Source organism: Mustela nigripes, chromosome 6 (genome assembly GCF_022355385.1).
Source record: "Mustela nigripes isolate SB6536 chromosome 6, MUSNIG.SB6536, whole genome shotgun sequence".
Taxonomy (NCBI): domain Eukaryota; kingdom Metazoa; phylum Chordata; class Mammalia; order Carnivora; family Mustelidae; genus Mustela; species Mustela nigripes.
Genome location: NC_081562.1, coordinates 63,042,679 through 63,068,837, shown reverse-complemented (window position 1 = coordinate 63,068,837; position 26,159 = coordinate 63,042,679). Strand labels below are relative to the sequence as shown.

The window sequence follows — 26,159 nt, the reverse complement described above, 5'->3', positions numbered from 1 at the left end:
AAAAAATAAAACAAAATAGGAAATAGAGAAAAAGCCCAAATAGTGAAAGAACAAAGATAAATTGAAAAAAACAGAAAGATTATCTGTGTAGATGGAACAGAAGGATAGAAATATGCCAAACATTGGGAGATGCAATTGTATTTTTAAATGTAGCATAAGGAAATTAAATTTTAGAGGGTTGATTCCAGTATCTATGTAAAAGATGGACTTAGTAACAAAGAAATTTGTTAGAAAGCTGATTTCAGGGGCATCTGGGTGGCTCAGATGGTTAAGCCTCTGTTCAGGTCATGATGCCAGGGTCCTGGAATCAAACCCCAGATCAGGCTCCCTGCTCAGTGAGGAGCCAGCTTCTCCCTCTCTCTCTCTGCTGTTTCCCTCCCCACTTGTGCGCTCTCTCTCTCTCTCTCCTTCTGACAAATAAATAGATAAAATTTTGAAAGAAAGAGAGAAACTAAGCAAGAGAGAGAGAAAGAAAAAAGAAAATTTGAAAAGAAGGAAAGAAAACAAAGAAGCAAGCAAGCTGATCTCAGAAAAAAAAAAAAAAAAGGAAAAAAAGCCTAATAGCTGGAAAGAAGGAAACAAAAGATCACAGACACTCTTTGGAGAAGTTTAAGAGGAAAATCAACAAGATGGGGGAATAAGGGTAATGAGTTTTCTGATTTTATTTTCTAAGTTTCTAATTTGGATAAGCGTATGTACTAACATTATTATTTGAGATGAGAAGAAGATAAGTCTTGGGGTTAAAAACAATGAAATCACCTTTTCAAAAGTCAAGTGTGAGATTTCTAAAAATAAACATGCATCGAGTAGACACAGATGGCAGGCTTAGTGCTCAAGAGAGAGTTTTGTCTGGAGACAATAGGGAACGGCTTTATCGTTAAGCAATTTTTAAATTTATTCTATTATTTATTATTCTATTATTTATTCTATTATTCTGTTATTCTCGCTTTTCAATTGTTTTTTTTTTTTTTTTCAGGGTTTTGTTTCAGACTCTCTTCTCTTTTTACTCTACATATCCCTTCTGGGAAAGCTCATCAACTGTCATTGTAGCCAGGGTGATCTTGAAATACGTATAACCATTTCCACCTCCAAAAGAGCTCAGTAAGTTCCCACGAAACGGATCCTCCAGCAAATAACAATTATAAAGTCTAAGGGGAAACCCAAAACCACCTGGAGGAAGACACGGGAACACAGCAAACAAAAGCAGTCAGACTCTGGTTGGGAGTCCACACTTAGAAGAAAAGGTATAGGATTAGTTTCTCATTCTTAGGGCTTTGAGGTGAGGCCACAGCACCTTCAAAGCTAAAACTCTAGGGCAACTGGGTGGCTTGTCCATTAAGTGAACTACTCTTCCACTCAGGTCATGAACTCCAGGTCTTGAGATCAAGCCTGCTTAGGGTCCTTTGTCTCCTTCTCCCTCTGCTCCTGCTCCCCGAATTTGTGCACGTGCCTTTTCTCTCCTAGGGGTGGGGGGGGGGGGGCAAAAACAAAATCCCTGTAGTCCTTTTAGCCCAAAAAATGAAAAAGAGGAGTTTAGGTTAACCACAGCCACCTAAAATTTGCAGGGGGAGACTCTTATAAAGGAGAGGTCCAGAGAAAGGCAGCGGGGTGGGGCGGAGGTTGTTGAGGGCGGTGTGCAGCTGGGATGATAAGAAGTAAGGCAAAAGTCAGGCAAAATTGGAAAGTAGGGTGAGTATACACTAATTACATGTTTGCTGGAATTTAATGTGAGTATATTAATTACTAATTAAATGTTTGAATTTAAATTAAGAATAAAAATGGAAATAGTTCTGTTTCCATTTTTATTCTTAGAGCTCTTATTTTTAAAAAAACTTATTTTTAATGTTAATAAAATGACATGGAGCACTGTTTTAGCTTGTTTTACTGAAATGCAAAATTTTCATAGTTGAATACTACAAATTATTATTTGATCTTTTTTTTTTTGCTTTCAGATATCTCTTGAAAACTATATCTAATGTTTTTCCTGCCTTTTAGAAACAAGGTATAAGGTTTTTAAATTAATCTTAATTCAATATTTGTAATGTAAATTTATTATGCTATTTGCTTTACTGAAATAAACTGATTTTTTTTTCTCATCTTCAGATAGTACTGTTGCTCAGAAGAATTTCTAGTTAGAATGCTTTGAGAATGGAGAAGGTAACTGTGGATGTGGTAGAAACAGGAAGAGAACTGGAATTAGAAGTGGAACCTAAAGATTTGACTCTATTGTGGCAATCTCCTGATAAAACTTTAATGGAAGAGGAGTTGCTTCTTATGGACAAAGAAAATGTTTCTTGAGATGGAATCTACTCCTGGTGAAGATGCTATGAAGAATGTAAAATGACAATAAAGCATTTAGAATATTATATCAACTTAGCTTAATGCAGCAATAGGGGTTGAGAGGATTGACTCTAATTTTGAAAGAAATTCTACTGTGGGTGAAATGCTATCAAACAGATAGCTGTGAAAGGAAGAGCTGACTGGTGTGGCCAACTTCATGGCTGTCTTATTTCAAGACATTGCCAAACTTCAGCAACCACCATCCTGATCAGTCAGCAGTCATGAACTTTGAGGCAAGACCCTCCACTAGCCAAATGACTATCAATTTCTGAAAGCTCAGATGATGGTTAGCAGTTTTTAGCAATATTTTTAAAAATTAAGTTATGTACATTGCTTTAGGCATGTTATTGCACACTTAATAAACTACATCATAGTGAAGTATAACTTTTGTATGCACTGAGAAACAAACAAATAAAAAATTATTTGACTCCCTTTGCTGCAGTGTTTGCTTTGTTATGGTGGTCTGAAACCAAACCCAAAATATCTCTGAGGTATACTTCTACAAGACTAACAGAAAACAACACTGTAGCAATAGTAAGTCTTTTCTATCAATAATTACTTTAAATGTAAATAGATTAAACTTCCCCATCAAAAGACATAAAATGGTTGAACACATAAAAAAAAAGAAAAAGAAGACTCAACTATGCCCTGTCTACAAGAAAATCAATTTAGATTTAAGGACACACATAGGCTGAAAGTGAAATGATGGAAAAAGATATTTGATGCAATTGGTAACCAAAGGAGAACAGGAGTGGTTGCACCGATATCAGACAAAAATAGAATTTACGTAAAAAAGTCACAAGAAACAAAAAATGAAATTATATAACAATAAAAGCATCAATTGACCAGTAAGATAGAAAAATTATAAATATATATTACATGTGTATACCCAACATCAGAGTGCCTAAATATATAGTCAACATTGACAAAACAGAAAGTATCTATGGCAATACAACAGGAACATTTTTTTTTTTAAGATTTTATTTATTTATTTGACAGAGAGAAATCACAAGTAGTCGGAAAGGCAGGCAGAGAGAGAGAGAGGGAAGCAGGATCCCTGCTGAGCAGAGAGCCTGATGCGGGGCTTGATCCCAGGACCCTGAGATCATGACCTGAGCCGAAGGCAGCAGCTTAACCCACTGAGCCACCCAGGCGCCCTACAATAGGAACATTTAATACCCCATTTTAAATAATGGATAGAACATCCAGATGGAATTTCAATTAAAAAAATGTAGAACTTGAACATTACTATATAAAGCAAACAAACCTAATAATACATATATAGAACATTTACCTAACAATAGCAAAATATACATTGCTCTTAAAGGTACACATATCCTTCTCCAAGATATATCTGATGTTAGGTCACAAAATAAAATCTTAACAAATTAGGGAGGATTGAAATCATATTAAGTACCTTTTCTCCCCATGATAGAATGAAACCAGAAATCAACAGAAAAAGGAAAACTAGAAAATTTACAACATGTGAAAACTAAACAACACATTCTTCAACAACAATGGGTCAAAGAAGAATTCAAGGAAATAATTAGAAAATACCTCAAGACAAAAATGAAAACACAACCTATAAAAAGTTATGGAATGCAGAAAAAACAATACTGAGAGAACTTCATAGCACCTACATTAAAAAATAAAGCTCTCAAATAAACCATCTAACTTTACATGTCAATGAGGTAGAAAAAGAAAAAAACTAAAACCAAAATTAGCAGAAGGAAGGAAATAACAAAAGTTAGAGCAGAAATGACAAATAAAATAGAAAAACAATAGGAAAAACCAATAAAACTAAAAGTTGGTTACTTGAAAAGATTAAAAAATTGATAAATCTTTAGACTAAGAAAAAAGATAACATATTTAAATGAGTTTTTAAAAAGAGGCATTATAATTGATGCCACAGAAATAAAAAGGATTGGGCTCAGTTGATTAAGCATCTGACTCTTGGTTATGACTCAGGTCACAATCTCAGGGTTGTGAGATGAGCCCAAAGTCGGGCTCAGCCAGGAGTCAACTTAAGATTCTCCACCCTTCCGACATGCATGCACTCTTTCTTTCTCTCTCTCAAAAAAAAAAAAAAGAAAAAGAAAAAGAAAAGAAAAGAAAAAAGAAAAAAAGAAAGAAAAGAAAAAGAAAGAAAAAATAAAAAGGATCATTAGAGACTACTGTGAAAGACCACTTTTTAGAGACTACTACACCAACAAACTGGATAACTTAATAGAAATGGATAAATTACTAAAAACATACCAAGACAAAATATATAAAATATATGTAATATACAAAGTATATATATATACATATTTATACACATAGTATATTTTTTCACAAGTTTTGGAGATTAGGACCTGGACATCTCCCTTTGAGGGCTGCTATTCTGCCCATCTGTGAATTTATTAGGTAAATGGCAAGGAGGTATTAAGGTTGCAAATGGAGTTGCTAATCAGATGACCTAAAGAGATTATCCTGAATTATCCTGGTTAACCCAATGGGATCACAAGGGTCCTTTAAATGTGGAAGGGGGAAGCATAAGAGTTAGTGTTCACCTGATGCAGTTTCAGACTTTTGAACTGACCACCAGCTCTGCATATGAAAGAAAGCCTTAAGCCGCAGACTTTGGGCAGCCTCCAGAAGCAGGAAAAGGCAAGGAAATGGACTGTTACCTAGAGCCTCCAGAAAGCAACACAGCCTTGCCAACACCTTGATTGTAGTACACTGTGACCCATTTCAGACTTCTGAACTTCAGGATTCTAAGATTATTACAGAACTCTAATAACTCTAGTTTTTTATGCCATTAAAGGCACACATGTGCGCACACACATCTACATATCTGAGTTTGTATGTCAGTGTCCGCTGGTGATAAATGCTATGAAAAAAATAAATTTGATCAATGAGTTAGGAGTAGGAAAGGGTATTTCATATGGGGTAGTCAGGGATGAGGTAATATTTAAACAGAGATGTGAATGAAATGAAGGAGCAAGGTATCTGGAAGTAGAACACTCCGAAGGGAAAACAGCAAGTAGAAACTTCTCCAAGTCAGAAGTTTGCTCAACATTTTGACAAATTAGCAAAAGTCTAACATGGCTGATGGCTAATATGGAAAGTGAGTCAGAGGAAACCAGCAGGAAATGAATATTACTGATGGTTACATAAGGGGTGGTTATTCTGATTGTTTTTGAAGGGGGAGTGCAATGAAGGCAAAAAGGGAGGACTTTTACTTCCACCTTATTATTTATGTTTTTTGATAATGATGCATTACCATTGCCTTAAGAATTTTTGTTACAACATAATGGTACAAGAAATCTGAAGCCAGAAGTGACACATATAAAGATGAAGAATGTATCAGCAGAGTTTATGTGATGTAGTTGGTTTAGTCCAAAACTTGAGGGAAAGTGGTAAGGAAAAAAATCAAACTATGCTAGTGTTATTTATTTAGCTTTTCAAATTTTATTTTATTTAAATTTAATTAATTAACATATTATGCTGTTGTTATTTTAAGAGGTCTATTATCTATTTACACTCTGATACATTTCTGAGTTTATACATGTTAATAATATCATGTGTACATGTGTGTGCCCATGCACCTAAACAGGTTTAAGAATCCTGTGGTTGCTTGATACTGAATTACTTGGTCTGAAGGTGAATTTTTTAAAAACACAGAATGAGGAAGATCACTGAATCCCTACCTACCAGAACATCTGAAGGGTACTAATATAGAAAACCATAGTTACTATAGCAATGTGGAGTAGAATTGAGAGCATGAGATTTGGAATCAGACTGCCTCAGTTCAGACCTTGGCTCCAGTACTTAACAGCTTTGGGACCAAGAAGAATTCATTTACCCTCTCTGTGTCTGTTTTTTCATCTGTAAAGGAGAGATACTAGCATCTGGCGGTGGAATCGTGGTAAGGAACAAAACCACTAAAGCATGGCTAGAACAGAGTCTGACATATAATAAGTGCTCAATAAATGTTAGTTAGCTTCTACTGTTATTCTAGCTCTCTGGTCCGGATCATTAGACTGCAATTAACATACTTTGCACATACTAACTTGAAAATATGCTACAAAGGACCATTCTGGCAATTTTAATTGTTTCAGCCAGATTGATGCACAAATGAGATCATTGTAACCCTCAATGTTTAAAAGCAGAAAGAACCCAGCATACCGTATTACCCTTAGACTTGCATTCACCATTACCTTTTCTTGTGACTGCTATTCTGCTTAAATATTACTCAAATATTTCATCAGAATAGACCTTATCTGTAATCTCTAAAAACAAACAAACATGTTCTCTGGACAAAGTTAAAAGGGACCTAATATAACAATATTGCAATTGAGTCTGATTCCTGTGGTCCTTATGCAGCAACTAAGACTACAACTTTGAGGAAAACACTTAAAATACTTTAAAAGACAGACATATTTTTTTTTTTAATTTTTAAAATTTCTTCAAAACTTCCCTATGGGGGTTGAAAGGTTTTGACTTGGGTTTAAGGGTTTTCAGTTACAAGCTGGATGACATTAGGCAAATTTCTCAATTTCCCTGAGTCTTGGTTTCTTCAACATTGTACTCAGGGAATACTTTTTTCTGTCAATGAAAATTCTGATATAGTCTATATCCTCTAATGTCTTACAGTTGTAAGACAAAATCAAGACACAACATTATTACTTTTATTAACTTGCATATGAAAAAATTAAATGGCTTTCCTAAGACAGTAGTTAGGTATTTGGTTCATATTTTTTGATTGTTATTACAAATCTCTTTTCTACCAGCCTCTATTATTTAAATTATCAGAATAAAAAATGCTGTTCTTCAAAAGAAAAAATAATCAGTAGGTCAAGACCACAAAGTGATTCATAAAACTAATGAATCTGCTCTCTTTATAAGTCAGTTCCAATAATTCATTTTATATACTACTCAATATACAGTGACTTACTTTAATGAAATTTATAAATATCTTTTGGTCCATCAAAAACCAAAGAGAAGATATCAAAAGATTTCTAAATTTTTTTAACATTAGTAAACTTTCAGCCATCAGAATTATCATCGAAGAAATTCCTTTTTAAAGACTTATTTAAATCAAGATATAGATCATTCTGTTAATATTTTAAGATATGCTTTAGTTGGAAACTCTAATTTGAAATATAATGTTCTTTTCCAAAACTGGCTTAAACAATGACAACAAACCCCCCACTTATTTAGTTTGGAAGCATGAAACTATTCCTACCTTGAATCCATTGCAGCATCTAGTTTCCCTTTCCTTGGAAGGTGTTTCTTCCACTGTCTTTTTCAAATGCTGATTTGAGTCCATCACGGAACTACTGATAGCATGTGAGTGTTTCCAACTGTCCTTGCTGCTAGGTTTGAAATGATCACCTATTCAGGGAGGAAAAAGGAGAACTTATTTCACTTTAACAATATAGGATTCAAAAATAAGAAAAGCTACAAGGTTGACCTCAATCAATAAACCCACTAATACTCATTCAAGGTCTTTAATGTCACGAGCAGTAGACTAGGTAAATGCTAAACACAAAGGGAGGGTAAACACACACACACAGTACTAGCTTTAGGGGGATTATATTTTAATTGGGAAGATAGATTTATAAAGAGAACTTGAAACAAGTAAATAGTATAGAGTCCCACACTAGATGAGATAAAAATTTTAAACCACAAAAATTTTAAATATGTTTTACCTACCTACATTATACAATTTAGGAAGGCAAATACAAGTTTAATTCATCTTTATAGTTTTACAAAGTGCCAAAGAGAGTCTTGCACATAGTGGACAGTCAAAATGGGTAGAAAAATCATGTAATGAACTGTAATTACAGTGGCTGAGCCCAGAAGTTTTCAAGGAAGGGATACTTCAAGCACCAGGTTTGAAATGCAGGTTGGATTTGTTATAGAAAGCAGAGCACACTCTAAGTACATCCCAGATAGACTCTAGCCATGCCTGACCTTACCACCATCACGATCCTACTTTATTTTAATTTTGTTCATTTATTTTTGAAGAGAAAATGTATACAGTTGAATATATGTAAAATATATATAGTTGAAAGTACAAAATACCAAAAAGATATATATTAAAGATTCTTCCTCTAGCCCTTATCCACCAGAATCTAGTTTCTTATTCTGAAGACTAATGTCAGTTTTCAGTGAATACGATCTAGATATATGATATTTATTTTTAATTAAATACATAATGGTTTCCTTTTTAACACAAATGGCAGCATACCATTAATGCTGCTCTCAACCTTTTTATTCTACTTTATATACTTTATATTAATAAATGACTTCCTTAGTTTTCTTATGGTTGCAGATTATCCCATTATCCATAATATATCTAGCTAGTTACATATTGAAAACATTTAAGTTGTATCTAAGTATTTCACATTAGGACATTTTCTTAATATGTATGATAATATCTGTAGGACAAACTCTTACAAGTGGAATTTTGAGGTCAAAATGCAAGAGTAATTTTGTAAGTTATTAAGCCTCTATTTTAGTTTTCATTTTTATTTTTTTAAATTTATTCAAATTAGAGTTAGTTAACATACAGTGAATTATTAGTATCAGGTGTACAACAAAGTGAGTTAACATTTCCATACAACACCCAGTGCTCATCACAAGGACACCCCTTAATCCCTGTCACCTATTTAACCCATCCCCCATCCATCTCCAAATATATCATCAGTTTGTTCTCTTTGGTAAAGAATCTGTTGCTTGGTTTGCTTCTCTCTCTTTTTTCCCTTTGCTCATTTGTTTTGTTTCCTAAATCCCACACAGGAGTGAAATCATATGGTATTTGCTTTCTCTGACTGACTTATTTCACTAAGCCTCTATATTAAAGAGTAGTAAAATGAGCAATTTGTTCCTTAGATTTGTTCGTTAATAGTAGGTTCTTCACTGAGGTTTAGAAAATGTATTCACATTCATACATATCTGAATAATACATACTTATATATCTAAGATATTTATATATAGAAACACAAATAAGCATAGACAGATAATTAATAAGGCTGCATAATTACATTGATTCTTATTATTTGTAGTACCCGTGTTCTATAAAGTTGCTGCAAACAGTGAAACCTGAACACTGTTTGTTCTCTATAGGGACCCTAACCCTATTTCTCATAGGGTTAGGTTCCTGTATATCTCTGGTTACAGCATTTTTATCAAACAATCAATTTACAACCTTGTTTCTGTGTGCTTCTGTTTAAAGACATCTAATTAAAATATATTGTTGATCCATTAATTTTAAATTAATGCCTGAAGGAAGCTTCTGGTACTCATATATTCTTTCCATCATGTGCATTACAGCCTTCTTACACTTACGCACACTGACCAGCTCTTTACAGTACTCTTGGGAGCTGATTAAACAGCAAAATCATCCAAAAAAAAAAAAGCACAAAAATGAAAAAGATATGGCATTCTCATTTACAATATGAAAGATAAAACAAGGATGCAGAGCCACATCTTATCTGACCTCAGTGGGGACTATGTATGTTGGACAATTCTGATTTTTTGTCACTCTGTCAGGCATATAAATGACCACAAAAGAGCAACATTGATTGGTGGGTTAAAAATAAATTTTAATGCGAAAGCAACTTCACAAATACTGAATCCATGAATAATGAGAGTTAACTATATATTTTATGTGTCAATTTATTCAATAAGGATTCATTGAGTCCCTATTTTATAAATATATAAAGATGATGAATATATATAATACCAATTTAATGTACAATGCAGGATATAGAAATGATAAATATCTAAAGATATTATCACTTGTGTATATAAACATATGCATCAATGCAAAAATCCATATCTATGTACATCTAAGTAAATCCTAGTTATTCCACTTTTTTTTTTTAAGATTTTATTTATTTATTTGACAGAGAAAAATCACAAGTAGATGGAAAGGCAGACAGAGAGAGAGAGAGGGAAGCAGGCCCCCTGCTGAGCAGAGAGCCCGATGCGGGACTCGATCCCAGGACCCTGAGATCATGACCTGAGCCGAAGGCAGCGGCTTAACCCACTGAGCCACCCAGGTGCCCATTATTCCACTTTTTTGCATGTGTTCCAAACATGCCTGTATCTATTCAGTTACTGAATGGAGTGGAGTGAGGAAGAAATTATTAGTTGGGTGGTCCCAACATCATAAGCAGTCCTTTGATAAGTTTCATGTTTGTTTGTTTTTTTCATGAATACCTCCTTCGGTATCCTTCCCCAGAATTTAAATGTTAGAAAGTCATTTTTTACCACTTAATTCTATTATTACAGATCTCTCTCTGAATCATTGACAAGGTGTGTATATGCCCTTGAGCTTTAGTTTTGCTTGCTTGGTTGGGTGGGTTTTTTTAGCTACTGAACAAGAACTCTTGAAGGCCATTACCTGACCAGTCTAGTCCTGTTTACTGCAACTGATTAAATGCTGATTATCCTTTCAGCCTTCTTCCTGTTTTATAACTATCATATCCACCTTCAGAATCTTTCAGAGTTCTCCTATAGTGTATAGAATAAAACTCACATTTCCTATTTGAGGTTATTTATGAATAAACACAGCCCTTGTTTTTAGTCTCATTTCCCAAGACACCCATAAGCTCCTTCAGCCTTGTGGAACCACCTCTCCCTAGAATACCTTGCCCTTCTATATTCCTTCTTAACCTGTAATGTTCTTCCTCATCTCTTGGTTGTAATTCTGCCCCAAATCACCCTTCCTAGGTATTTCTCCAGTTACTCCCAGCTGAAAAACACCTCTCCACACTTTTGCTCCACTAGAGGATATAACATGTAACATAGTCATTAATTTTCCCTATTATTTCCACTACTTACCCAGACAGGTCAATATTCCATCTCTCTCTCCTAGATAATTGAGAAAAAAATATGTTGACAAAAAGTGGGAAATGTAGGCACTTTCATTTCTGAGAACAGCTAAATTATAATAGGTAACTCCAGAGTAATTACAAAGTTGGACTATCCATTTAGGTTTGGCTTTAAAACCCCACTTTCTACTTCATCATGACATTTTAAGCCTGACGAGGAGAATTTAACTTATTTTTCTCTGGACATATTTTTTTCCTTAGAGTCCCCCAAAACTGACATTTAAATAAATCTGGGAGAAATGATATGTTTATAAAACAGGACCACAGGCAGTGAGACAGGCACTGCAATTCTTCCTTCAACAGAACAGCCCAGTTCTGCTTAGTTTGATTGGGCTGGAGAGGAGAGCTGGATCTCACCAGCCTCTCCTTACCTGCATCAAGATTTTACTGTTCGGAAGCCACTGAAAAATAGTACAAGCCACGTGACCCAGTTTGTACTATGCATCCATGGAACCAAGGAGGAAAAAAAGGAAAAACAAATTTACTAATTTGCTGACATTTTATGGGTGGACTTTCCCCCATTTTCTACCTCCTTTGACAATAACAACTGTCTTATAAGGTAGCCACCTTCCTGAATTGGAGAAGGGAAATAATATTTATTAAATTCTTGGTTTTTGCCAGAAACCATGCTGAGCAATTTTTTTTTTCTCATTCGATCAAAGACAAAATTATCTAGAAAACTTCTTTTTTTCTTACCTTGAATCAGTCAAACAAATTGAAACAGGAATGTAGAGATAGGTAAATGACTTTGAGACACATCCCATTTCTTAATGTTTGCTAACTAACACTCTGCTTCATATTATCCAGTTAAGATGGACTCAAAAAAATAAGGAATAAATCTAATTATCCCATGTAGTTAGTGAAAATAATTGCCTTGTGGTGTATTTTGAAAAGGTAACCAGAGATCCATTTTTTAAACTTGAAGTTCCACTTACCTAGAATGTAATAGGAAAAGGGTTTCAAACTTTATTTTTAAATTACAAATGTCTTATTTTCTGTATTTTATCTTTAAGAGTATATAAACCTGAGATTCACCTATCTCCAGAAGGAATACTTAATGAGCTTTAAGGGCTTAAACCTAAGTGTGTAGAAGACAGAAAGCATAAAATGTTTAATACTTATCATTTCCATCTGAAAATTTTTTCCCTTGAAATATGTGGCAGTTTCCCACATAGAAGAAACCCTGAAATTACAGAATATCAAAGGTTCTTACCTGGACTTAGAATCTTACAGCGGCAGCTACAAGTCCATCCTTTATCTGTTGTTAAAGCCTCTCTTTAAATAGTTAGCTTTTTTTAAAAAAATCAGTTCAATGATGATTAACCATCTTACTAGGTCATTGTCCTAGGCAGATAAAAGAAAATTAACTAGCTATCCTAGCAGTCTGTTCCAGATTCTGGTATTTTTAAAGTTATATATTTTGTGCCAGTCTCAGTCTATTAACAACCAATGTTCCAGTTGGACCCCTCTGGCTGGTTCTCATTATGATTTCAAGATATCCCTCAGCAATAACAATCAGGGAACTTTGAAAAAATAAAGGTTTATTTCTTATAGGACCTGGAATTTACACAGCACACATGGGGCCATGGAGCAAGGTCATGAGTAGAAGGAGAGAGTTCAAAGCCTGGGGCTCTGCTTTTATTGGGGTTGAGATTAGGGCCTTAGCCAGCTCCCTTTCACTGGTGAATTTCAAATGTAAGAGTGAAAGCATAAAACTCAGGAAAAGAAAAACAAAAATGACCCAAAAGGTCAGTTATTGAAGTCAACCAAGATTGCTAAAACAAAGATGCCTCAGTGCTGGGGACAGTGGCCTAGCTCTTCACCTAGTTGGTGGCTGGCAGTGTGTTTATTTGAGATAGCTCTCTTTGAAGTGGATGCCTCTTTGAAATGAATGCTTTGGTAATCAAAGTTTAAGCCAAACAATTCAATTAGAGAAAAAAATGTCAGACTTTACACTATATTATATTAATAATTTCTCAGAATTTATAAATTATTTTTACATAGAAGTTTAATTATTAAGCTTTGTTTCTGAGAATAACATATTTGGTTGTGTTGGTTGCATAATATTTTTTTATTCAAAATTATAATGGATTATCCAAGATAGTTAAAACTCCTCCAAATAGAAAATAATTCAAAAATAGTTTTTAAAATGTGTCTACTGGTTCCTTTAGCATTTAAGATAAAATATGTTCTTTTGTGAGGCACCTGGGGGGCTCAGTCAGTTAAGCGTCTGCCTTCTGCTCAGATTCCCTGAGTCTAGGCTCCTGGAGCCTGCTTCTCCCTCTCCCTCTGCTGCTCCCCCTGCTTGTGCTCTCTCTGTCAAATAAATAAATAAATCTTTAAAAGTATAAATTTTTTTTACTTGATAGTTTGGTACAATTCCAATATGGTATTGATGAATACTAGCTATTACATAGCACTGTATGTGTGTGTGTCTATGTATATATATATACACACACACACACATGCATATACAATAATGTGAAGAGGCATATATGCCTTAATTAAATCTTTAAATAAATAAATAGAATTCGGGGATATAGTTTTTTCTAACAGATCAAAATATATCCTAAATCTCATGCATGGCTATGTTCTAATCTCCAGCCTGATCATTCTTTACTCTTTTTTTCTTTCTTTTCAACCAACTTCTTATCAATTCCTTTTTAAGAATCTTTTAAAATTTTCATCTTTACAGTCATATTTCATCCCTTCATCATGTTTACCCTCATTTTTGTATATATGTAAGTTTTTCTTTCTTTAAAGTTTTGGGAGGCAGTTTCTTCTAATAGACCAAAAGACACCCAAAATCAAATGTGTGGATCTGTTCTATTCACCAGGTATCTATATACTTATATAGATATGTGGATATATATGTATGTATATATTTTACTCCCCCCCCTTTCTTCTTCCCCTGGTTTTGGTTCTCTTCCAATTTGGTTAGTGTATTTTTTTTCTGGGGTCATTGCTACGCTTTTAATATTTTGTTCTCTAATTCATCTATCCTTATCTGGATAAAATGACAAGGTTGAAAAACACAGCTCAGAAGAAAAAGAACAAAAGGCAATACTGATGGCTAGGTAACTAATCAATACATACATTAGTAAGGTGTCAGAACTAGAGCTCAGAATGATGATTATCAAGGTGCTAGCTAGGCTCAAAAAAAGCATGGAACATACTAGAGAATCCCTTCCTAGAGAAATAAAATTCCTTTCTGGAGAAATAAAAGAACTTATCACTAAGTGATAAGGTTTATTTACTTATTTACTTATTTATTACTTATTTATTATTTACTTTTATTTACTTATCACTAAAACTAACCAAGCTGAAGTCAAAAGAGCTATTAATGAGGTATAATAAAAAATGGAGGGGGCGCCTGGGTGGCTCAGTGGTTAAAGCCTCTGCCTTCAGCTCAGGTCATGATCCCAGGGTCCTGGGATCGAGCCCCGCATCGGGCTCTCTGCTCAGCAGGGAGCCTGCCTCCTCCTCTCTCTCTCTCTCTGCCTGCCTCTCTGCCTACTTGTGATCTGTCAAATAAATAAAAACCTTTAAAAAAAAAAATGGAGGCTATTACTGCTAGGCTAAATGAGGCAGAAGAGAGAATTAGTGATACAGAAGACCAAATGATGGAGAATAAAGAAGCTGAGAAACAGAGAGACAAACAACTACTGGACCATGAGGGGAGAATTTGAGAGATAAGTGACACCATAAGATGAAACAATATTAGAATAATTGGGATCCCAGAAGAAGAAGAAAGAGACACAGGGGCAGAAGGTATATTGGAGCAAATTATAGCAGAGAACTTCCCTAATTTGGTGAAGGGAACAGCATCAAAATCCAGGAGGCACAGACCCCCCCCTCAAAATCGATAAAAATGGGTCAATACCCCATCATCTAACAGTAAAACTTACAAGTCTCAGTAACAAAGAGAAAATCCTGAAAGCAGCTTGGACAAGAGATCTGTAACATACAATAGTAGAAGTATTAGAGTGGGAGCAGACCTATCTGCAGAGACCTGGTAGGCCAGAAAGGACTGGCATGATATATTTAGAGCATTAAACAAGAAATATATGCAGCCAAGAATACTATATCCAGCTAGGCTGTCATTGAAAATAGAAGGAGAGATAAAAACTTCCAGGACAAACAAAAAAGATTTTGTGAATACCAGACCAACCCTACAGGAAATATGGAAAGGGGTCCTCTAAGCAAAGAGAAAGCCTAAAAGTAGAACAGAGACAGTATACAGTAACAGTCACTTTACAGGGAGTACAATGGCACGAAATTCATATCTTTCAATAGTTACTCTGAATGTAAATGGGCTCAATGCTCCAGTCAAAAGACACAGGGCATCAGAATGGATTAAAAAAAAACAAGACCCATTGAAATGCTCTCTGCAAGAAACTCATTTTAGACCCAAAGATACCTCCAGATTGAACATGAGGTGGTGGAAAACAATTTACCATGCTAATGGACATTAAAAGAAAGCTGGGGTGGTGATTGTTCTATCAGATAAATTAGATTTTAAGCCAAAGACTATAATAAGAAATGAGGAAGGATACTATATCATATTCAAAGGGTCTGTCTAACAAGAAGTTCTAACAATTTTAAATATTTATGCCCCTAACATGGGAGCAGCAAATTAAATAAACAAATTAATAACAAAATCAAAGAAACACATTGACAATAATACAATAATAGTAGGGGACTTTAACAACCTCCCTCACTGAAATGGACAGATCATCTAAGTAGAAGATCAACAAGGAAATAAATGCTTTAAATGGCACACTGGACCAGATGGACATCACAGATATAATCAGAACATCAGAACATCCCATCCCAAAGCAAGAGAATACACATTCCTCTCTAATGCACATGGAACATTCTCCAGAACAGATCACATCCTGGGTCACAAATCAGCTCTCAACCAATGTCAAAAGATTGGGATCCTTCCCTGCATATTTTCAGACAACAATGCTTTGAAACTAGAACTCAACCACAAGAGGAAAGTTGGAAAGAAATCAAATAACGGAGGCTAAAGAGCATCCTACTAAAGAATGAAGGGGTCAACCAGGAAATTAAAGAAGAATTGAAAAAATTATGGAAACAAATTAAAATGAAAACACAACTGTTCAGAATCTTTGGGACATAGTAAAGGTGGTCCTGAGAGGAAAGCATAGAACAGTACAACCCTTTCTCAAGAAACAAGAAAAGTCTCAAGTACACAACTTAACCCTACACCTAAAGGAGCAGGAGAAAGAACAGCAAAGAAAGCCTAAACCCAGCAGGAGAAGAGAACTAATAAAATCAGAGAAGAAATCAATGAAATAGAAACCAAAAAAACGATAGAACAAATCAACAAAACTAGGAGCTGGTTCTTTGAAAGAATTAATAAGAATGATAAACCCCTGGCCAGACTTATCAAAAAGAAAAAAGAAAGGACTCCAAAAAATAAAATCATGAATGAAAGAGGAGAGATCACAACCAACACCATAGAAATACAAACAATTATAAGAACATATTATGAACAACCATACACTAGCAAATTTGACAATCTGGAAGAAAGGGATGCATTCCTAAAGACATAAACTATCAAAACTGAACCAGAAATAAATAGAAAACCTGAGCAGACACATAACCAGTAAGGCGATTTAAGCCATAATAAAAAATCTCCCAAAAAACAAAGAGCCCAGGACCAGATGGCTTCCCAGGGGAATTCTACCAAACATTTAAAGAAGAATTACTTCTTTCTATTCTCCTGAAACTGTTCTAAAAAAGAGAAATGGAAGGAAAACTTCCAAACTCATCTTATGAGGCTAGCATTACCTTGATCCCAAAACCAGACAATGACCCCATCAAAAAGAATTACAGACCAATATCCTTGGTGAACATAGATGCAAAAATACTAGCCAATAGTATCCAACAGTACATTAAAAGGATTATTCACCACAACCAAGTGGGATTTATTTTTGGGTGGCAAGGTTGGTTCAACATCAGCAAATCAACCAATGTGACACAATACAGTAATAAAAGAAAGAACAGGAACCATATGATACTCTGAATAGATGCTGAAAAAATATTTGACAAAGCACAGCATCCTTTCTTGATCAAAACTCTTCACAGTGTAGGGACAGAGGGTACATATCTCAATACCATAAAAGCCATCTAAGAAAAACACATAGTGGATATCATTTTCAATGGGGAAAAACTGAGAGTTTTTCCCCTACGATCAGGAACACGGCAGGGCTGTCCACTATCACTACTGCTATTCAATATAGTATTAGAAGGCCTAACCTCAGCAATCAGGCAACAAAAAGAAATTAAAGGCATCCTAATCAGCAAAGAAGTCCAACTCTCACTCTTTGTAGATGATATGATACTTTATGTGGAAAACACAAAAGACTCTACCCCAAAACTGCTAGAACTCATACAGGAATTCAGTAAAGTATTCAGTATATAAAATCAATGCACAGAAATCAGTTGCATTTCTATATACCAACAGCAAGACAGAAGAAAGAAAAATTAAAGAGTCAATCCCATTTAAAATTGCACCCCAAACCATAAGCTACCTAGGAATAAACCTAACCAAAGAGACAAAGAATCTCTACTCAGAAAACTATAAGTACTCATGAAAGAAATTGAGGAAGACACAAAGAAATGGAAAAACGTTCCATTCTTGTGGATTGGAAGAACAAATACTGTGAAAATGTCTATGCTACCTAAAGCAATCTACATGTTTAATGCAATCCCTATCAAAATACCATCACTTTTTTTCAAAGAAATGGAACAAATAATCCTAAAATTTATATGGAACCAGAAAAGACCCTGAATAGCAAGAGGAATGTTGAAAAAGAAAACCAAAGTCAGTGGCATCACAATTGCAGACTTCAAATCCTATTATAAAGCTGTAATCATCAAGACAGTATGGTATTGGCACAAAAACAGACACATAGATCAATGGAACAGAATAGGGAGCCTAGAAATGAACCCTCAACTCTATTGTCAACTAATCTTTGACAAAGCAGGAAAGAATGTCCAATGGAAGAAAGACAGTCTTTTCAACAAATGGTGTTGGGAAACTTGGACAGCCACATGCAGAAGAATGAAACTGGACCATTTCCTTACACCACACACAAAAACAGACTCCAAATGGATGAAAGACCTCAATGTGAGAAAGGAACCCATCAAAATCCTTGAGGAGAACACAGCCAGCAACCTCTTCGACATCAGCCGCAGCAACTTCTTCCTAGAAACATTGCCAAAGGCAAGGGAAGCAAGGGCAAAAAAGAACTATTGAAACTTCATCAAGATCAAAAGCTTTTGCACAGCAAAGGAAACACTCAACAAAACCAAAAGACAAGTGACAGGATGAAAGAAGATATTTTCAAATGACATATCAGATAAAGGACTAGTATCCAAAATGTATAAAGAACTTATGAAACTCAACACCCAAGGACAAATAATCTAATCAAGAAATGTGCAGAAGACATGAACAGACATTTCCACAAAGAAGACATCCAAATGGCTAACAGACACATGAAAAAGTGCTCAATATCACTCAGCATCAGTGAAATACAAACCAAAACCACAGTGAGATACCATCTCACACTAGTCAGAATAGCTAAAATTAACAAGTCAGGAAACAACAGATGTTGGTCAGGATGCAGAGAAAGGGGCACTCTCCTACACCACTTGTGGGAATGCAAACTGGTTTAGCCACTCTGGAAAACTGTATGGAGATTCCTAAAAAAGTTGAAAATAGAGCTACCCTACAACCCAGAAATTGCACTCCTGGATATTTATCCTAAAGATACATATGTAGTGATCTGAAGGAGGCACATACAAAATATTTATAGCAGCAATGTCCACAATAGCCAAGCTATGGAAAGAGCCTAGATGTCCATAAACAGATGAAAGGATAAAGTAGATGTGGTGTATATATATGCAATGGAATATTTTGCAGCCATCAAAAAAACCCTGAAATCTTGTCATTTTCAATGATGTGGATGGAACTAGAGGGTATTATGCTAAGAAAAATAAGTCCATAGGAGAAAGACAATTATCATATGATTTCTCTGATATGAGGAATTTGAGAGGCAGAGCAGGGGGGTGTGGGGGATAGAGAGGGAAAAAAATGAAACAAGATGGGATTGGGAAGGAGACAAACTAGAAGAGACTTTTAATCTCAGGAAACAAACTGAAGGTTGCTGGGGTATGGGGGCATGGGGAAGGATAGGGTGTCTGGGTTATGGACATTGGGGAGGATATGTGCTATTGTGAGTGCTGTGAACTGTGTAAGACTGATGATTTACAGACCTATACCCTTGAAGCAAATAATACATTATATGTTAATAAAAAAAAATTATCATGCTAGCAGGCACCTGTGTGACTCAGTTGGTCAAGTGTCCAACTCTTGATTTTAGATCAGGTCATGATGTCAGGGTGGTGAGATTGAGTCCCACTTTGGGTTCTATAGTGAATGCAGAATCTGCTTGAAATGTTCCTTCTCCTTTTCTGTCTCTCCCCCTGCTCTCTAAATAAATAAATAATAAATAAATAAATAAATAAATAAATAAATGTTTTTTTTTTTTTTAAAGAATGATGCTAGCTGTAGGTTTCTGTATACACAGGCTAAAGAGGTTCCCTTCTATTTCTAGTTTTCTGAGATTTTAAAATTACCAATAGCTTAACATTTAAAAATCAATCAAGGTAATTGACTGCATTGATCGAGTAAAGAGGAAAATCCTCTAAATTTATATTATCATTTTAAAAGGTACAAAAAATGCATTTGATAAAATTCTTCATTACTCATTATAAAAACTTAGCAAACCATGACTAGAATTTCTTTAAAGTAATGCAGATTATCAGAGTACCTATATAATCACCATAGTTCATTATGTTTATTGGACATCAATGGATAAGGAGAAAATAGAGGGACCAATAAATTAAAAGTCCAATGAGGCAGGAAGAAGGGTATATGGAGAGTAAGTGAGGGAATGAGATGATGGGGGAAAGTAGAAATCTAATTTTATTATTTTGAAACAATTTCCCAGTGATAATAAATACCAGGTACAAGATGGGGTTTTGGACATGAAATGGAATAGATCTTTCCCACGGCTCAAAAAGGCATAGAACTCACAGTTATTTATTTGTGTTGAGCCTTCAGAGCAGTGCTATGTAACAGCACTTCCTATGATGATGCAAATGTTCTATAAGTGTGTTCTCAAATGTGGTAGCAACTAGTTGTATGTGGTTAGGGAACACTTCAAATGTGGCTTGTGTGACCGAACAACTGAGTTTCTTATTTTCTTTAATTTAGATGTAAGTAGCCACATGTAACTACAGGGTCTGCCTTACTGGGCAGCATAACTTCAGGATTATCAGTCTGTATCATGGCTGAAATGCAGCAAAGGGAAAAATGCCCTTTTCCTACGAGGGTCACAGAATCTTACACCATTTTTAAGGCTTCCACCTTTAATCTAACTCTTTCTAAGGCCTGAAATACCAAATTATAGGTTGTTAGGAAACATAGGGAATAGGCAATGAATACCCTATTACTTCTATTTTCTTTTATTTTTTTTAATTTCTCTTTTCTTATAGTATTCCTCTCTTTTCCTTCTCTTTTCTCTTCCTTTATTTTCCTGCTGTCTCTCAAGATCAAGGATCAAGCACAATGTCAGAAACATTGCAACTACTGAATATATGGTAACTATTATAATAGACCTTTTCTGATTAAACAATACTGTAAGGAATATATTTTTATGTAAATATTTAAACGTATCCATGATTATTTCTATGGTGTATATCCTAGAAACAAAATGACTAAATCAGAATATAAACTTTTCAAAGTTCACTTTTCAAGATTGCCTTCTAAAAGGATTAGTAACAGTGCCTCCAAATACATTGCACCTCTTAATTCTTACCCATCAAACATATATTCCTTCAATCTTGGACAATTAATTGCAAAATGAAATCCCACTGTTTCATTTTTGCACTTATTTGATCATAGACTATGTTCATGCTAATTCTGTAAGACTTTGTGACAGAGTGCTCTAATATATTTCAAATGATTCAAATCTTCCCCTCAATTCTTTCTAGGTCTCTTTGGCTCAAACTCAGAATAATATTTTTCACACTCAAATGGCAAAAAGTGTGTGTTCTCTTGAATAGCATAAGTATAACATTTGGTTTTCTGTAATAGAAATCCTAACTAACCCTGTTTTCTAAAAGATTCTTAACATTTCTGACAGTAAAATAAATATTTTGTTCTGGAAATCACAACTATCCTAGAGAATTTTCAAGCTGTTTGCTCTCACATGACATAACAAAGGCTAGTTACAATCCCCAAGACTGTCTTTGGAGCAACAGAATTCTCCTGTCCTCAGCAATGGCTAACCTCGGCCCCCTGAAATTCCAGTCATGCCCTTACCTCCTTTGATTATCTTGCTCCTTTTCCTCAGGGTCCTCTAAGTGTGTTCTGTATTCCACAGACTTCCTTCTGGATTCATATGTCCTCTGAGATACTTGGTTCTCTGTAGCTACCTAACAATTTTCACAAGACAGCACACTTGTTAGTGTAATCACCCACTCTGGAAGGCAGGACCAGAAAGAGCTGGTTAGTTTGGGAGTAAAGAAGGCCTAGTAGGCAAGAGTGGACCTTATGCCTTTAACTCAGAAACAAATACAAAAACCCAAGTAGAAATTACCTGTGTGGTCTTGATTGTGAAATTCTCCAGCCAGTAGATGGAAGCAGACTCCTATCTGTAAAGATGAATACTATCAACAGTTCACACATCCAAGTACTCATTTAGCCGTTTGCGGTAAAAGCAGCCATCATTCTCCAAAGATCAGCTCTTTCTTGGGCAATATTTATACAGTCACTAATCCCTATTCAAAGGAGATTAGGGGCCGTCCCAAATTTAACCCATGCCTAGGATATTAAATTTCCATGTAACCTTCAGGTTAGGTGAAGTAAAAGTAATAACTGAAGAAGAAAACTCCATCTGAGGTTTCTAATGCTAATAAACGAATCATGCTATTCATGTTATGTGTTTAAATGAATTCTACTCTTGCCCCGTCCTCTGACAAAGTCAGGCTACGTGGTTTAGGGTAAGGAAGGCAAGACTGGACAATGAAGGGCAAACTCACAGAAGCAAGAAAAGGAGTAAGGAGAAGGGTGTACATTATTTAATAAAGGGGATAATGTGACCTGTGAGTTCCACGGAGGCCGGACTATATCTATGGTGGGCTAACACAGTTCTGGATACCTAGTAGATATCCATCAAATATCTGTTGAATAAAACAGTGAGTGATTAAATAGAAGTTCAAATGGTGTCTTGGGATTTGCTATCTGAGCAATGCCCCTTGTGGAATTTATGTAATATATAAAAGAAATTTGAAAGGCAGTGGAGAATGATGACATGGGAAACTCAATGGTGGCCCCCAAAGATATCCAGTCCTCATCACTGGAACCTGTAAATGTTCACTTATGTGGCAAAAGAGACTGTGCAAATGTGATTAAGGATCTTAACATAGGGAGGGTATCCTGGACAATTTGGGTTGGTTCTAACTGCAATTGGAAGTATTCTTTAAGAAGGGAGTAGAGCCAGGTTGTAGTGTAGTGTAGTGTAGTCACACTCAGAGAAGAAGGTGATGCTGTGGTAGCACAGATGCAGCAACACATTTTGACATGGAGAAAGAGGCCAGAAGCCTCAGAATACAAGTTACTAGAAGCTGAGAAAATCCAGAAAACAGACTCTACTCTCAAAGTCTCCAAAGGAGCCAGCCCTGCCAATACCTTGATTTTATCCCAGTGAAACTGATTTCAGACTTGGGACTTCAACAGCCAGAAGAGAATAAATTTGTGCTAGGGCAAACCACTGATCTGTGATACTTTGTATAGTAGCAATAGGAAAAGAACACAGGTGGTAACTGCATTCTTATTAGTCTTATTAATTAATAATTAATCTTACTGTTATTTCCTTCAAATACATGTGAATCTTGAACATAATCTCATTCCTTTTCTTTATCATGCTCCACTTTAGAAATGATCCTAGTCTATACCATTGTCTACACTATTGACCATAGTTCCAATAGCCCATTCTCTTCCAAGAAGTTGAATCTGCTTCCACTCTCACCTCAGAATGAGACCCTACTCCATATTGGTCATGCCACCTTAAATATCATTCACTCGACCATAGATATTCTATTTCCCCCCCCCAGACTCCAACTGATATTCTTTCCATTCTTAATCACTCTGGAGATAAATTTTGATGAAGCTCCTTGAAGGAGAAACTCATATTACCTTTGAGCTCACAGACTGAATACAGATTACCTAGGCTTCAAGTCTAGCTCTTCCACTTAGGAACACTGGGACCCAGTTAAGTTCCTAAACCATATCTCACTTTTTCTCATCTGTTAAATAATAATAATGCCTGCCTTATAAGTTGTTAGGAAGATTAAACACAAGAAATATTTGAAGTATTTTTTTAAAACAATTGTGGCCACAAAAGTTGACATTTTTTAATATTTCCAGTTATGTGAAAGCTCAGAATAGACAAATTCATCAAGACAAAAAAATAGATTAGTGGTTGACAGGGGCAGCAGCAGGAGAGAGTGTGAGGAGTGACTGCTAATGAGTGGGGTTTTTTTGGGGGGGGTAGTGTTGTTCTAAAATGAACAGTGATGATGTTTGCATGGTTCTTTCAATATATTTAAAAACCCACTGAATTGAACACTTTAAAATAATGAATTTTATGGTATGTAAATTTTATCCCAATTTAAAAAACAATGTGGGCACATTGTGCTGCTGTTACTTTAAATTATTATTATGGTCAGTGTGTCTGGTCATTCACTCTTACATTAAAAAGAGGTGCTAAACTGAACTGTGTTGTCCCAAAATGCATATATTGAAGCCCTAACACTCAGTATAGCTGCTTTTGGAGATTATGTTCTTAGGAAGTAATAAAGGTTAAATGAGGTCATAAGGATGGGGCGCTAATCCAATAGGACTGGTGGTTGTATAGGAAAGGAAGATAGGAATGTCATCGAATTTTAAGAAAGCCACCAGAAGTTAGATTTGAACCCAGGGTTGGCTCTGTAGACTCTTATGACTTTGTGAAAATTAGTTAACTTCTTTAAGCCTCAGTGTCCCTCTCATCTTTAACACAGAAATCATTATTTACGTATCTTGATTGTTCAGATCATTAATTGAAGGTATATGTTTATAGGAACACAATGCCTATACTTAGCGATTGATGAAAAATAATATTCTACAGAATATTTTTGGGAACTAGGGTATAATAAAAGAAGGATAAAATAGTAACTAGAGGGAGCTGTAAGATCAAGAAGGAGTTGTTCTCTTTCTCCCATTTTTTTTGCTTTAATAGCTTGAGAAAAAGGAACTCACCATCTAGTGGAAGGCAATATAAGAAAAAGAAAAAAAAGCTGGATACTGAAGCAGAACTTTATTTAAGACACAGGTCTTTAATAAGCATCCTGTGTACAGAAGTCAAGTGCTTTAGCTTTCTTGTTTCTCCAAGTTGGAGGAATCGGAAGCCCAGAAATAACCGGCAGGAGGAAGCATTCAGGAATAGGGCCACAAGAGCGGGTACTGATGCCTGTGGCTCTATGACAAATTCCTAGGGACTGTAGAATGTTCTGATGAAGGCAAAGAAGCAGGGCACCCCTGAAGTGAGAGGGACTGCATTCCCTCAAGTATGGTGGGGTGGACAGGAGAGTAGGGGAGGTCATGTCCATGTACAGACACGGCATTTTGCCAGCTCCCAGGCAATCCAGACCCAGATACCTAATGGCAAAGACTCCGTTTACAAATGTACAATAAACACTCATCACATGAAGAATTGCAGGAGGAGAAATCCTTTCAAAATGGCCAGGGTTCTGGTGGGTTTGTTGTTTTTGTTATTGTTGTTTTTAATATGCATTTCTGAATAAGGCAAAACAGATGCACTTGTTAGCCTCCTGAATACTTTTCTGTCTTGGAATTGGAATATTTTACTACTCTGGATTTTGCTTATGAAGCATGGAGTATGTTCCAATCACACTGGCCTTAGGCATGAAATAAATCAGTGCCTGAATTTTTAAAACGTGGATTTAATCCAAGCCAGACCTGGCCTTAAGCACTGCATAACCTGAGATTGGGCCGTCAAGATGTGGGAAGCTGAATGTTAGAAAAAATGCAATCTGTTAGAAGCTCTTAAGTGTAGGTACGACCGAATAACCTCAGTAGTAAAGCCCAATTAGTTGTAAATAATACCTTAATTCTGTAAAAATTCATGTCAAAGTTTGGTTCGAGAGTTTGTTAGCTTCTGGTATGTGATATTTATTTACACATTTTTTTTTAACGGACAAAATTTTTTTGTTTGTTTTTGTTTTGTTATTTAATGGAGAAGAAGACTTCTATTCTAACCTCTAGACACTTCTCTCAAATCTGGGATGTTTCAGTCTTTCAGTCACTGGGTACCCATTCTGTGCCAAGATAGTTACAGTGGGGGACAACTACTTCTTGACACATTGTGGAACTTGCAGGCAACAAATAAGTTAGCAAGAGGATATATATTGATATATTAAGGAGGAATAACTGCTGTAAAGAGACATAAGTAAGATTAATGGAATAGAAAGGGGTCACACATCCTATTCTAAATAGGGTTTTCATGGAAGTTCTCTAAGGGCCAATGTTTGAACAAAGAGAGAGTGAGGGGTCAAGTCATAGGGGCAAAATCTTCCAGAGAGGGCTCAGGAAATGCAGAGACCCTGATATAGAGGCTGCTTGATGTGCTGGAGGAACATGAGGGAGGCCTGAGTGGAGCAGAGTGAGAGGGGAAGAGAGGAGGAAATGAGAGTGAGAGGTAGCTGTGTTTAAGTTATGTAAGGCCTGGGAAGGCCATGGTCACATTTAAAAAAAAAAAAAAAAAAAAA

General features: G+C 35.6%; 1 protein-coding gene across 2 annotated transcripts in view; it reads right to left on the bottom strand.

The window, feature by feature from the left end:
• The window catches only part of SLCO1B3 (solute carrier organic anion transporter family member 1B3), a 50,065-nt gene extending 37,560 nt beyond the window's left edge, over positions 1-12,505 (bottom strand). Inside the window, exons 1-3 of one of the 2 annotated variants that reach the window (XM_059402692.1) lie at positions 12,442-12,505; positions 11,179-11,208; positions 7,571-7,719 (exon numbers count right to left, since the gene is read on the bottom strand). In XM_059402692.1, coding sequence (XP_059258675.1) covers positions 7,571-7,654 — 84 coding nt within the window. In that variant the 5' untranslated portion in view covers positions 7,655-7,719; positions 11,179-11,208; positions 12,442-12,505. The remainder of the gene's footprint in view (positions 1-7,570; positions 7,720-11,178; positions 11,209-12,441) is intronic. The other variant, XM_059402693.1, reaches the window with a different exon arrangement.
• Positions 12,506-26,159: the final 13,654 nt, after the last annotated feature.